General features: G+C 51.3%; 1 protein-coding gene across 1 annotated transcript in view; it reads left to right on the top strand.

Annotated features, from left to right (window-relative positions):
• ERGIC1 (endoplasmic reticulum-golgi intermediate compartment 1) overlaps positions 1-12,141 on the top strand; it is a 113,499-nt gene that overhangs the window by 43,659 nt on the left and 57,699 nt on the right. The window contains exon 2 of the mRNA XM_061129483.1: positions 8,625-8,686. Within this exon, the coding sequence (XP_060985466.1) occupies positions 8,625-8,686 (62 nt within the window). The remainder of the gene's footprint in view (positions 1-8,624; positions 8,687-12,141) is intronic.

The raw sequence follows: 12,141 nt of genomic DNA on the forward strand, positions 1-12,141 counted from the left end.
TCTGTGTGCGTTTTAGTCCTGCATGCACAGAGCATCATCACCCAGCCACCCCGCAGATACAGGCCTCTACCCCTCCTCTTCCCGGCGTGTCACCCTGTTGCAGGCAGACACGGGTTGCAGTGGATAGAGCAGAGGTCCTGGCGCCAGGCTGCAGCAGTTTGAATCCTGGCCTGGAATCTTGGGCTAGGATAATGGGGAGAATGCTGGTGTCCACTGAACAGGGCTGTACAAAGGACGTGAGCTAATGCAGGCACAAGCCAAGGCCAGGTGCACGGTGATCCGTCACAATGGGGATGATGGGGATGATGGGGACGGCAGCAGCGTGGGTGTGACGGCTGTTGCTATTGTTATTCCCAGTCTAAGTTCCTCCAACGGAGCTGGAGATGCAGACTTTTTCCCCTTCCTCTTGCCAGAGGGAGGTGTGGTGTGTGAGCTCAGAGTGGTATATAGTTTGAATGTCAAGGACAGGATCTGCGGACTGGCAGGCAGAGTGGTGAGAATGATTCTAGATGTCATTAGAACTAATGCTCACACGGTTCTTTCTCAACGATGCTCAGCTCTGGTGTGTCCACGTACCTCTGTATGCCCTTCAGCACACACGTGTGGCACGCACATGCCCGTGGTTCTCAGTAAGATGGAGGAGATGAGTAAGTGAACCAACAAGCAGTTTTCACCCAGATCCCTGAGCCTCACCGAGGACTCTGACGAGCTGGTGGGCAAGGGTGAGCAGCCAAAGAACCCACTAAAAGCCTTGCTGCCTATTTTTGGGACGAGTGACCCACCGCTTCCAATGACTTGCTCCTAAGTGGCGTCTAATTTCATTAGGCCATGGAAACAGTGACATCAGGAGCGCCTGCCTGGTGACCGCCCACACATGGCGAACCACAGGGCGCTCTGAGATTCATCTTCAGGAACAGGGGAGAAGTCAGGTCCCAAGCAGCAAAAGTTAAAATAGCAAGAGCTGAGGCATTCTGCTATGAAAAGAAATTACAGAAGAAATCCATTAGTCAGAGATTTCCAGTGGCCGTTTCCTTGCTTGGGAGCAGAAGACTTATGCCTGTTTGTCTTGGGTGAGGTTATACAGCCGTCCCTCACTCTGTAGGCTGGAGGTGGCCTGCACCGTGAATTTTCTGCTTCTAGTTCTGATGTTGATGTGCGTTTTATTCTGAGGAATTTGTTTGATCCTAAAGTGTAATGAAGTTGGAGGCATGGATCCAACAACTTTTTTTTCTTTTTGATTCAAACAGTGACTCTTGTACTTTGTTGTTGTTGTTCAGTTGCTAAGTCGTGTCCGACTCTTTGTGACCCCATGGACTGTGGCACGCCAGGCTCCTCCGTCCCCCACTGTCTCCTGGAGTTTGCTTAAATTCATGTCCATTGAGTCGGTGATGCTATCTAACCATCTCATCCCCTGCTCTCCCCTTCTTCTCATGCCCACAATCTTTCCCAGCATCAGGGTCCTTTCCAGTGAGTTGGCTCTTCACATCAGGTGGGCAAAGGATTGGAGCTTCAGCTTTAACAACAGTCCTTCCAGTGAATCAGGGCTGATTTCCTTTAGGATGGACTGGTTGGATCTTCTTGGAGTCCATGGGATTCTCAAGGGTCTTCACTTACTCATACTGCACCTTTATAAGAAGTCACAAGTCCAGGTGGACTTTATTTTTTCCCGGTGGTTTCCTTGGTCCAGTTCTCTCCAAGTGTGCTTTCTCAGACACAGAGTGAAAAAAGGACAGGGAAAGACGACTTAGTCCAGATTCCTGGTCTCCATGGAGGTGATCAAGGCCATGGCCATGACGTCACCCAGCCGGAGCAGAGGCAGCTGGAGGCCTCTCTGTGGAGAGAACCCAGGCTCAGTGGGGAATGAGCTTCCCACTGCCTGTTGCTCTGCCTACAGCAGGGTTTCTCAGCTTCAGCACCATGGACATTGGGGGGCTGTATCCTTTATTGTGGGCTTCCCAAGTGGCACCAGTGGTTAAAAAACCCACCTGCCATTGCAAGAGACATAAGAGACACGGATTTGATCCCTGGGTCAGGAAGATGCCGTGGAGGAGGGAATGGCAACCCACTCCAGTATTCTTGGCTGGAGAATCTCATGGGCAGAGGAGCCTGGCGGGCTCCAGTTCATGGGGTTGCAGAGTCGGGCACGACTGAAGTGACTTAGCACTCACGCATGCACATCCCTTGTTGTAGGGGGCCAGCCTGTGCACTGTAGGGCTGTAGGATACATTAGCAATCCTGAGTTCTGCCCGCTGGGTACCACTCACTCCCCAGGGTGACAACCAAAAATATCTTCAGACATTGCTAAATGTCCCCCGGGGGGCCAAAATTGCACCTGGTTGAAAGTCACTAGCATATGACATTTCAAGAGCTTGAGATAACAAGGATTTCACAAGCTTTTTGTTAGCTTGTTTTTATTTTAAATACTCTGAGTTTAATTATACTTTAAATTGGGCGAGTCAGTCCTTCTTGGAGCTTCTGCTTTCTCTCCTGTAAAATGAATGGGTTGGACACAGTAATCTCAGCACACCGTCTAGACCCCACAGCACAGCGTGGTGAAGCCATAGGGTTCCTGTGTTTGGGTCCTGTCCCAGCAGGTGACAAATCTCTAGTCTATCTGGCTACAGGCACTGCCCCCATTCTCCTGGCACCTAAGCTTAGTCTTTCTTAAGTCCAGTTGATTATTTTCTTGCTTTCATTTAAGCCCATTTTGCCTGTTTTGTAAGTGAAAATTTCCAAATACAGTCCAAGGAACCCCTGAGGGTGTATCCCCACCATCCATTTCATCTTAGTCTTGTTTGGAGGACCAGCCAGTGGACCTTATCTTTGTGTAGACTCATCCATTGACTCATTCGTTCAGGTCAGTTCCCCAAGGGCCTGGATTGAGCAGAGCTGGGCAGCAAGGAGGCCCTGGTTTTTTCCTTAAGAAACTCACAGTCTTGGGGGAAGGTGGGGAAAGAGCATTTTTTTGTTTTTTTGATAAGCATCAAGAATCTATCCTTGGGCCTTCTCTATTTAAGGTTAAGCAATTCTAGTTCTTTAACCTTTCTTCCTAAGAAATATTTTCTACCCAAATGATCCTAGTTATCCCCACATCATTGGGAAAAGCAGCAACAATGTAAATTAGGCCTCGATTCAGATCCGTGCCATGACACTTTGTAGACTTGAGCGCTTGGCCAAGTCAGCGGCCTCTGACTCTCATCTGTAAAGTGGGATAACAGCCCCCAGCTCACAAGTGGGGTGAGGGAGTTAGACGAGAACACGCTGGTCCAGGGCCCAGCACGAGCCCAGCCCACGCCAGGTGGGCACTCAGCATCCCTTCCTTCTGCGCCTTTTTCTTTACCCTTTATTCTACCTTCTCTTAACAGTGGGTGGCCACAGCCAAGCACATCGCCGCATCGCCGCAGTGAGGGACTGACTAATGTGCGCCAGGGAGGACGGCTCACTTCCTGATCTGTCACATGCCTGGGTTCTCACCAGGCTCCCAGTGGCCCATTTTCTTAGCGGCATTCACTGCTGACTCACTTGGCTTGTGGTCAGCTCTGAACCCAGGGTCTTTTTCAGCTCTCTCTTTACCCTGCCACCACTCCCCATCCTGGGATCTGTGGCATGGGAATGGAGTCATTATCAAAGAATATGCTATTTAGTTGACCCTTCTCAGGGAGCCAACAGTATTGCTAGATCGACAGTTTCACGAGGGCAAGGGCCACATCTACTCTGACCACTTCCACTTTCCTACCAGCTAGAACACTGCTGTTCTAGATCTAGTGAGATTCACTCAGTTTGTGTCTGACTCTCTGCAACCCCGTGGACTATACAGTCCATGGAATTCTCCAGGCCAGAATACTCGAGTGGGTAGTTGTTCCCTTTTCCAGGGGATCTTCCCAACCCAGGGATTGAACCCAGGTCTCCCACATTGCAGGTGGATTCTTTACCAGCTGAGATACCAGGGAAGTCCAAGAATACTGGAGTGGGTAGCCTATCCCTTTTCCAGTGGATCTTCCTGACCCAGGAATCAAATCGGGGTCTCCTGCATTGCAGGCAGATTCTTTACCAGCTGATGGGTACCCAGCTTCCAGTACCCCGGAAGCCCTAGGTACTTAGTTGAGTAAATGAATGTATTTTGAACTGTTCCCTGTCTTCCAGGAGATTGCCACCTGCTCTGGGACAGCATCTTTAGAAAAGCAAATAAGTGAAAACTTGAAAGTTTAAGTTTACCAATAAATGAGCTCTAAACTGAGTCCCACAAGCACAGGCAGCGGAAGGACAGTGTCCTGTGAACCCAGACTTGGGTTTGTATTCCAGCTCTGCTGATCATTAACTTGCTGCCTTTGAGCAAGTTGCTTTTGGCTGAGCCTCAGTCTTCTTCCTGGAAAAATGGGTATCAATATCTTAGAGTTATTGTGAGAGTTAAATACGAGTATATATGGGAACCTGGCCAGCTTGGAAAGCCAGTGATCTTGTTGTGTCATTCAGTCTCTCTAAAGCACCTCCTTTCTTTGATTGCCACCACCTCCTGTAGTTTGATCCAAGCCTCGCCTCCCCTCTTAGACCTTTGTTCACTCAGCCTTGGTCTCCCCTCCCTCCCCTGACAAGGATGGACTCCACCTGACACCCAGCACCCTTGGCCAGCAGCTGTTTAAGCCAGCGTGACCAGCCATGCACTAAGAAAGCAGACAGAGTGGGAGTTCTACATGGAATCTCCGCCTTAAGCTTTCAGTGTCTTTTTCATTAAATATTTTTTAACTTTTCATTTTGAAATAATTGCAAACTTGCAAAAAAAAATTGCAAAAATAATACCAAGACTTCCCATATGCCCTTTACCCAAGCTTCCTTAAATGTTAACATCTTATATAACCAAACCATTTTCGAAACCAGGGAGAGCACACTCTACCATCCTGTTAACGAATCTACAGTTCCTATTCAAGCGCCATCAGTGGTCCCCCTGACGTCCTTTTTCTGACCCAGGACGTTCTGTGGGATTTAGTTGTCATGTCCCTTTGGTCTCCAGCCTCTGACAGTTCCTTCACTGGCCTTCATGTCCTTGATACTTCAGACAGATGCTGCTGACCAGTTGTTTTGCATCGTGACCCTGAGTTTGGATTTGTTTGACGTCTTCTTGTAATTCATCTGCAGTTGTGCGTTTTGAGCAAGTTCCCCACGGGTGGGATGGGGTGCTGTCCCCAGTACGTCATCTCAGGAGGCACGTGACGTGTCTGTTTACTGGTGACACTCATTTTGGTCACTTGATTAAGCTGATGTCTGCTGCGTTTCTTTTCTGTCAAGTTACTCTTTTCCCCTTGATGATTAATAAAGATTTTGTGGGGAAGGTACTTAGAAGGTATGTGAGTATCTTGTTCCTCATCAGACTTTTGATTTACTTATTTCTTTACATCTATGTAGATTTGTGGCTTGCTATTTTATCTAATGGGTCATAGCATTTTACTGCTAACATTGCCCTTTCTTTGGCCAGTGGGAGCCCCTTTAAGCTGGCTTCTTTTTTTTTTTTTAATTCATTTATTTTAATTGGAGGCTGATTACTTTACAATATTCTAGGGGTTTTTGCCTAAGCTGGCTTCTTGTCCTTTTATTGCATCTCGTCATTCTTTCTTGCTTTCTGACACAAGAAGATACTCCCAAGTTCATCTTGCATTTTCCCTACCCAAATCAGCCATTTCTCCAAAGAGCTGATTCCTTTTGGTAAAGAATGATATTTAGAAACCAAGATTTGAGGGCTTGATGTGCTCATTGCTATCTGGCTGTCACTTGTCGCTGTTTCTGTACCCTCTCTACAGAATGAGCTAAGGAAAAATACATATGTAATGTGTATATATACATGGATAGTTCTCTATTTGTGTATGCTGAAAACCATAAATTCATAGCAGTACCTTCATTTCCATTCTGACCGCAGGGTTTATTCTACCTTTTCCTCCATATGTTATGTCCCTCCCCCAACATCGAGGCCCCTGGCCCCCGTTGTCCTTACTGTATGTATAAACTTGATCAGCTCCCCCATATGTAACCCTCTCCCATCTCTCTCACCCCTCTGTGGTTCTGACACTCTGCTCTAGACCACCTCTACCTCCTCACCGTGAGTGGTCTCTGACTTCCCATAAAACTCCCAGTTTTTTTTTTTTTTAGTTCTACCATTTTATTGCTACCAACCTGTCTCCCTCCACCCTCATGCTCAGTCATGTAACCCCATGGACTGCAGCCCGCTAGGCTCCTCTGTCCATGGACTTTTCCAGGCAAGAATACTGGAGTGGGTTGCCATTTCCTTCTCCAAAACTCCCAGTTTTGAAATGGTGGCTCATATATTATTTAAACCACGAGGCCTGGTTTCTGACTGTGCCCTGGCATTAACTGGGCCGGGAAGCTGGCTGATAAGGCCCTCCTGCCTCTCTGGCATCCACTTCCTCCATTCCCGCCCCCGCACTACATGCAGGTGAACTCAGCCCTTCAGCACACCAGAGTCTGTCCTCTTCTCGGCCTCTGCTCTTGCTATGATCACGGCCTGGACCGGCACCTGCGCTTTTCTCCCATCCTCCAGCTGTGTTCAGACTTCACTTCTTGCAGGAAGCGTCACGGTTGCCCCGGGTGCCCTTTGCGGGCTCCTCCACCCTGTGATGCAGCGCCGCTGCATTCTCCTTTTCTGCCCTCCTCTGTCTCTGCTGCTTAACTGTGGGTGCACAGGGCCACGGGCCGGTTTCATCTCCCGTCCCCAGCACGTGACGGAGGGCTCGCGCACTGTAGGTGTTCGTGAGTGTGTGTCAAAGCCTTCATCATGGTAACAGCAAATAGTCATAGAGCACTTTCAGATCCCAGGCACGCTCCAAACGCTCCATGTTACGCACTGAGTCGTTTGGTCCCAGTCCCTGTGCTGTGAGATGGTTGCTGTTGTCCCCGTTTGCAGACGAGGGAACTAGGGCACAGGGAGGTGAGGCACCCAAGGTCACACGGTCGTCGGGTCACATTGGAGCCCAGGCAGGCTCGCTCCCCAGTGCATGCTCTCTCCCCTCTAACCTGCCTCCCACAAGTAAAGGGGCAGCATTTTCAGAATTAGGGAGATGACAGTTGAGCCACGTGAGGCCCCCCTCCCTCCTGAGGACACCAGCCGCAGTTTTTAGTGCCCTCTGGGGCCTACGCACCCGTGACTGGTGGCTGAGCAAAGTAGGAGAGAAAGTGATCCCTTTTAGCTCTGCAGCCTGCAGGGGTGTTTTCTCCCTCTGAAGTGAAGTGTCTGACTCTTTGCGACACCATGGACTATGGCTTACCAGGCTCTCCGGTCCGTGGGATTTTCCAGGCAAGAATACTGGAGTGGTTTGCCATTTCCTTCTCCAGGGGACCTTCCCGACCCAGGGATTGAACCTGGGTCTCCCGCATTGTAGGCAGACGCTTTACCGTCTGAGCCACCAGGGAAGTCCTTTCTCCCTCTAGGTCTTGGGAAACCAAGCACCTTTCACGGGTAATTAGAGTGAGTGCCCAGGAGTCAAGTATGCGGTCTTAGGCAAGATTTCTAAGTCATTGCACTGGGATTGGCAGGGCACTAAGCTTGTTTCCCAATCACCCAAGAGGAACCATCTGGCAGCCCATCGGCCCGTCAGCCCTGGGGGATGGAGCAGCCAGCCCCTCCCCGCAGAAGCGGGGGAAACTAAGTGCCCGAAGCACGTCCCCTGGGAGTGCTGTGTGTCAGCGCCTCCGCAGACTTTCTTTCCCTTATTCCTCTCGGTGGCCGAGTGGGGTCTCGTGGTCGCAGCCCCATTTTTACAGAAAAGGAAACTGAGGCTCAGAGAGCTGACATCATTTGCTTGACGTCACATAGCAAGGAAGAAGACCAGCCAAGATTTGAAACCAGGGCACCTCTGATTCTAGGGCCTGAACTCTTAAAAACAACTGGCCGTGTCTCCCTGACTCTAGAGTCCCCAGAGTTTCACCCCCCCAACTCCCGTCTGCTCTGGTGGGATCCCTATGAAAGAAAGGCACGTGCTCTGCCTCTGGGCAGAAACCCACAGTTGCGGGAGCCAGCGCTATCACGAGCTGATGTCGGCCCCAGGCAGGATTTTCTGTTAACCTCCTGCCTTGGAGTTCAGGAGACTCTACCAGAAGGCCACAGGAGCCCGGGAAGGGGGGAGTGGAAATAGGAGGAGGTGGAGGCAGGAAGGGGAAGAGGGGGCGGAGGGGTGACGCCAGGCGAGAAGGCAGTGCCGTCAGAGAACGCAGGAAAGACTGCATTCCCCTGTTCCCTGGGCGTCAGCACTGGGGCTCCGTTCATTCCCCGACGCTTGCTGAGGACGTGCTGTGCCCCAGGCCCAGGCGAGAGAGAGGCCGGGGTGCAGCTGGGACAACACGGAAGGAGTCCCGGCCCTGGCGGGGGGCACACTCTGATGGGGGCAAGACCAGCCAAGAGCCATAGCCATGTGATGGGGCCCGGCCATCTGCCTGGGGCTGATAAGTTGTGACGAGGGAGGTGAGGGGACTGGGGGGGTCCTTCAGGCCTCTTGGAGGAGCTGGTTCTGGGAAGGACAGCCGCTGCTGCCCTGTGGGGGACCCCAGCCAGCACTGTTCCCCCCACTGCCTGGCCCCTGTACCCTGCGCCCGCCTCACCCCATCCGCTTTGCTCTCCGCAGGTTTGACATCTATAGGAAGGTGCCCAAGGACCTCACACAGCCGACGTACACCGGGGCCATCAGTGAGTAGCCCCTTCGCGCCCCACCCTGCCTGTGCCCACCCACCCTCTGCAGAAACGCTGGGCCAGGGAGGGGAGATGGGGAGACAGGCAGACGGAAGAAAGGATGGGCATCTTGCCGGGCCCCGTATCTAGCCAGTGCTTCAGCCCAGCCGTGTCCTCACTGTAACCCCACAAAGCATAGCATCACCTGTTTCTGGAAGGAGACAACAGAAATCATCAAGGGTAGCTGCCCCTGGGAGGGGAAGTGGGGCCTGGGGGTTGGAGGAAGGCCGACTTTTCTCTCCACACCTTTTGGACTATGTGAGGTTTTGATCTAAAGATGTTTCTATGCCTTTAAAAAAAAGTAGTACTCTCTCACAGATTTCGGTTTCTGACTGCCAGTCTTCACTAAAAGGATCCAGGCTCCTGGGAGAAATGGCTGAGAGCAGGACTGGGGCAAGAAGTGTACAAAATAAACCTGCACTCCTTGTGTAGGAAAGCAAAAAAAGTGCACAGAGGGGAAAAAAGGGTGGGAGCATGTCACCAGGCCCCAGGAGCCAACCTGAAAGAGGGCAACGCCCGACCTGGGGCAGTTTGAGTAAGACAATCAATAACGGTATGGACTTCCCTGCTGATCCAGGGGTTAAGAATCTGCCTGCCAATGCAGGGGACATGGGCTCGATGCCTGGTCTGGGATAATTCCGCATGCTACGGAGCAACCAAGCCCATGCACCTCAACTACGGAGCCCGCGAGTCAAAGCTATAAAGAGAAGGCACCGCATTGAGAAGCCTTTGCACTGCAACTAGAGAGTAGCCACCACTCCTTGCAACAAGAGAAAGCCTGCGTGCAACAATGAAGACCCAGCATAGCCATAAATAAAGGAAATAAAAATAATAACACTATTGGCTTATTATCAAAGAATTAAGAAAAAGGTCCATGAGTCTGGAGTGATCTAAATAATGGGGGAGAAAGGATGGATCTTCCTTATAGAGGAATTCTAAATGATATTATGAGTATATCCCGTTCCGCGAGGTACAAATCAACTCTCCTCTCCTGGAGTGTGGGCTAGTGACGCGCTATTCAAGAGGACAGAATGGAAAGGAAATAGTGACTGTGATGGAGACATGCAGAGGTGGCCCCAGGATTGAGTAACGAAGGTTAGCATCAGCCAGTGAGAGAGCAGTCACGTGGATGCCATCCATCCCGCCCCCACCGTGGGGTGTGATGGGAAGAGCAGCTCACCTCCGTGGGATCCTCCCCCCAAACCACAACCCGGTGCAGTCACGGGAACGCAGCAACCCCTCCCCAAATCCAGCCTGGGGGACCCTCTGCAGGGCACCTGGCTGGCACTCTTCAAAAGTGGCAAGGTCTTGAGAACCAAGAAAAGACTTGAGGAGCCGTCACAGATTCGAGACTAAGGACACGATGACGAATGGCAAAATGGGGTCCCAGGCCTGGTCCTGGAACAGAAAATGGGCACCAATGGGGAAATTAGTGATCTAATAAGTCTGTAGCTTAGTCAGCAGTTGTACAGTGTTAATTTCTTCAATTTGACCATCATACCAGCGTTATATAAGGTGTTAACAAAGGGGAACTGAATGAAGAGTGTATGGGAACTGCCTGTGCTATTTTTGTGTTCTGTTATTATTCCGTGATAAAGTTTATTTTAAATAAAAACAAACCAAAAGCAGCTTGCAAGCAGGAATGCTCTACCCACGTTTTCCCAATGAGAAAATGGACTCAGAGAAGTGAAGCGACTTGTCTGAAGTTTCACAGCTTGCCAGAGGTGGGCCTCCCTCTACCCACCCTCTCCTCTCCAGCTCTTGGTGTGGGAGAGGGACCCTCCCCATGGCCAGCCCCCTGAGCAGGGCCTCCCAGGACAGGCTGCTGTCAGGTCGGCGATGACCTAGGGGACTCCCTGCAGCCCGGCCGGCCTGCCTCGCTCTCCCTCCCCCCAGCTTCGGTCATCCAAGCTGCAGGTGCCTTCTGGAGCCTGGACGTCCCCGTGCCTGGAGAAGAGGATAGAGCAGCCTGGCGGCAGGCTCGGGTCTCGCAGAGCTGGGCTTATCCTCCCATTTAGCAGCCGGGTGACCTTGGGAAAGTCGGTGCACCCTCTGAGCCTCAGCTTTCTGATCTGAGGATTAGATGTGACCACACCTGTCAAGCGTAGGACACATGCCAAACCCTCCACGCTTGGACCACACGCCTCTTCTCATTACTGTCCTCCTGGAGCCCACGGCCCATGAGGATCGGTGACTGCAGGAGCTGTGGCACTTTGTGCCTTGATCCTCAAGGAAAAGGTATTGGGGGACATGAAGAAAGGGGCTTGTTCATCTAGCCATTCAATTAATTTGTGAACCTTGGTCACAAAATTCCAATGAGGTTTCCTGTCTTCTTCCTATAAGCAACCAAGAGCTCAGACCATTTCTTTGCAGGTTCTGCAGTCCTCTCCCTTGTCACATATGTTTAACAATCAGGTCTGTGTCCTAGAATTAAAAAACAAAACCAAAAGCATATTCAGGCTTTGAAATACCTGCATCGTCATTCTACCTGCCCTCTCCAGGCGGAGCGTCTAGACACGCCACCCCCCCTGCCCTTCTCCAGCTGCTGTCCTGCACGCCTTTCAGACCAGCCTGTCGACGGCCACCACGTGCTTCTTCCCAGCTGTGTTGTGTTCCATCATCCACCGCCCCACAGCTCACGTAGCCAGCCTCCTGAGGGAGGGCGTCCTGATCCCAGCTTGTTGCTATCACAGACAGCCTTGTCCATGTGTTTTTGTATCCTTGTATGGTTATTTCTGTAAGGTGATCTTCCTAGAAGAGGAATTACCGGGTCACAGGACATGTGCATTGTAAAGTGTAGAAGGTGCTGCCAGATGGCCCTCCGGGGACACGGTCTGCTCTGCCGGCTGGAGTGCAGTGTGCAAGAGGGCAGGTTTCCCTGCATGGGAGGAAAGGCGTGAGCGTGGGAAGCCAGCCCTTACCGACCATTGAGTGAGCAAATATTTATCCACCAGGTCTGGGGCCGGGCCCTGTGCCAAGTCCTGGGACCACATTGATGAATGGGCTTCGGTCATTGTCCTTGAAGAGTGTGTTGCTGAGCAGAAGGGCAGGCACAGAAACACACCATTTCCTGACGTCACTCTTAGTGCTATTAATAACCGAAGGCAGCAGCAAGGGTGCTGGAGACTCAGAGGTTGAGGTTTGAATTTTGCCTCGGCCGTGTGGCCTTGAACAAATCCCTCAACTTGCCAGTGTCTGGGGTCTTGGGTCCAGTGCCCCCTTTGCTGGTTCTACCGGGTCTCCCAGGAGTGAGCATCCGCCTGGGGTCACATTCCTACTGTCCCGTGCCTGAGTCCGTTTCAGAAGAAGTCTGGAGTCGGAGTGCCTGAGCATCTTGCCCAAACATGGATTGAAAAACCCTTCAGTATCAGAAGGCTTTTCTGGTGGAAACGCTTCCTACCTGTCTCCATGTT

Source organism: Dama dama, chromosome 25 (assembly GCF_033118175.1).
Source record: "Dama dama isolate Ldn47 chromosome 25, ASM3311817v1, whole genome shotgun sequence".
NCBI lineage: Eukaryota > Metazoa > Chordata > Mammalia > Artiodactyla > Cervidae > Dama > Dama dama.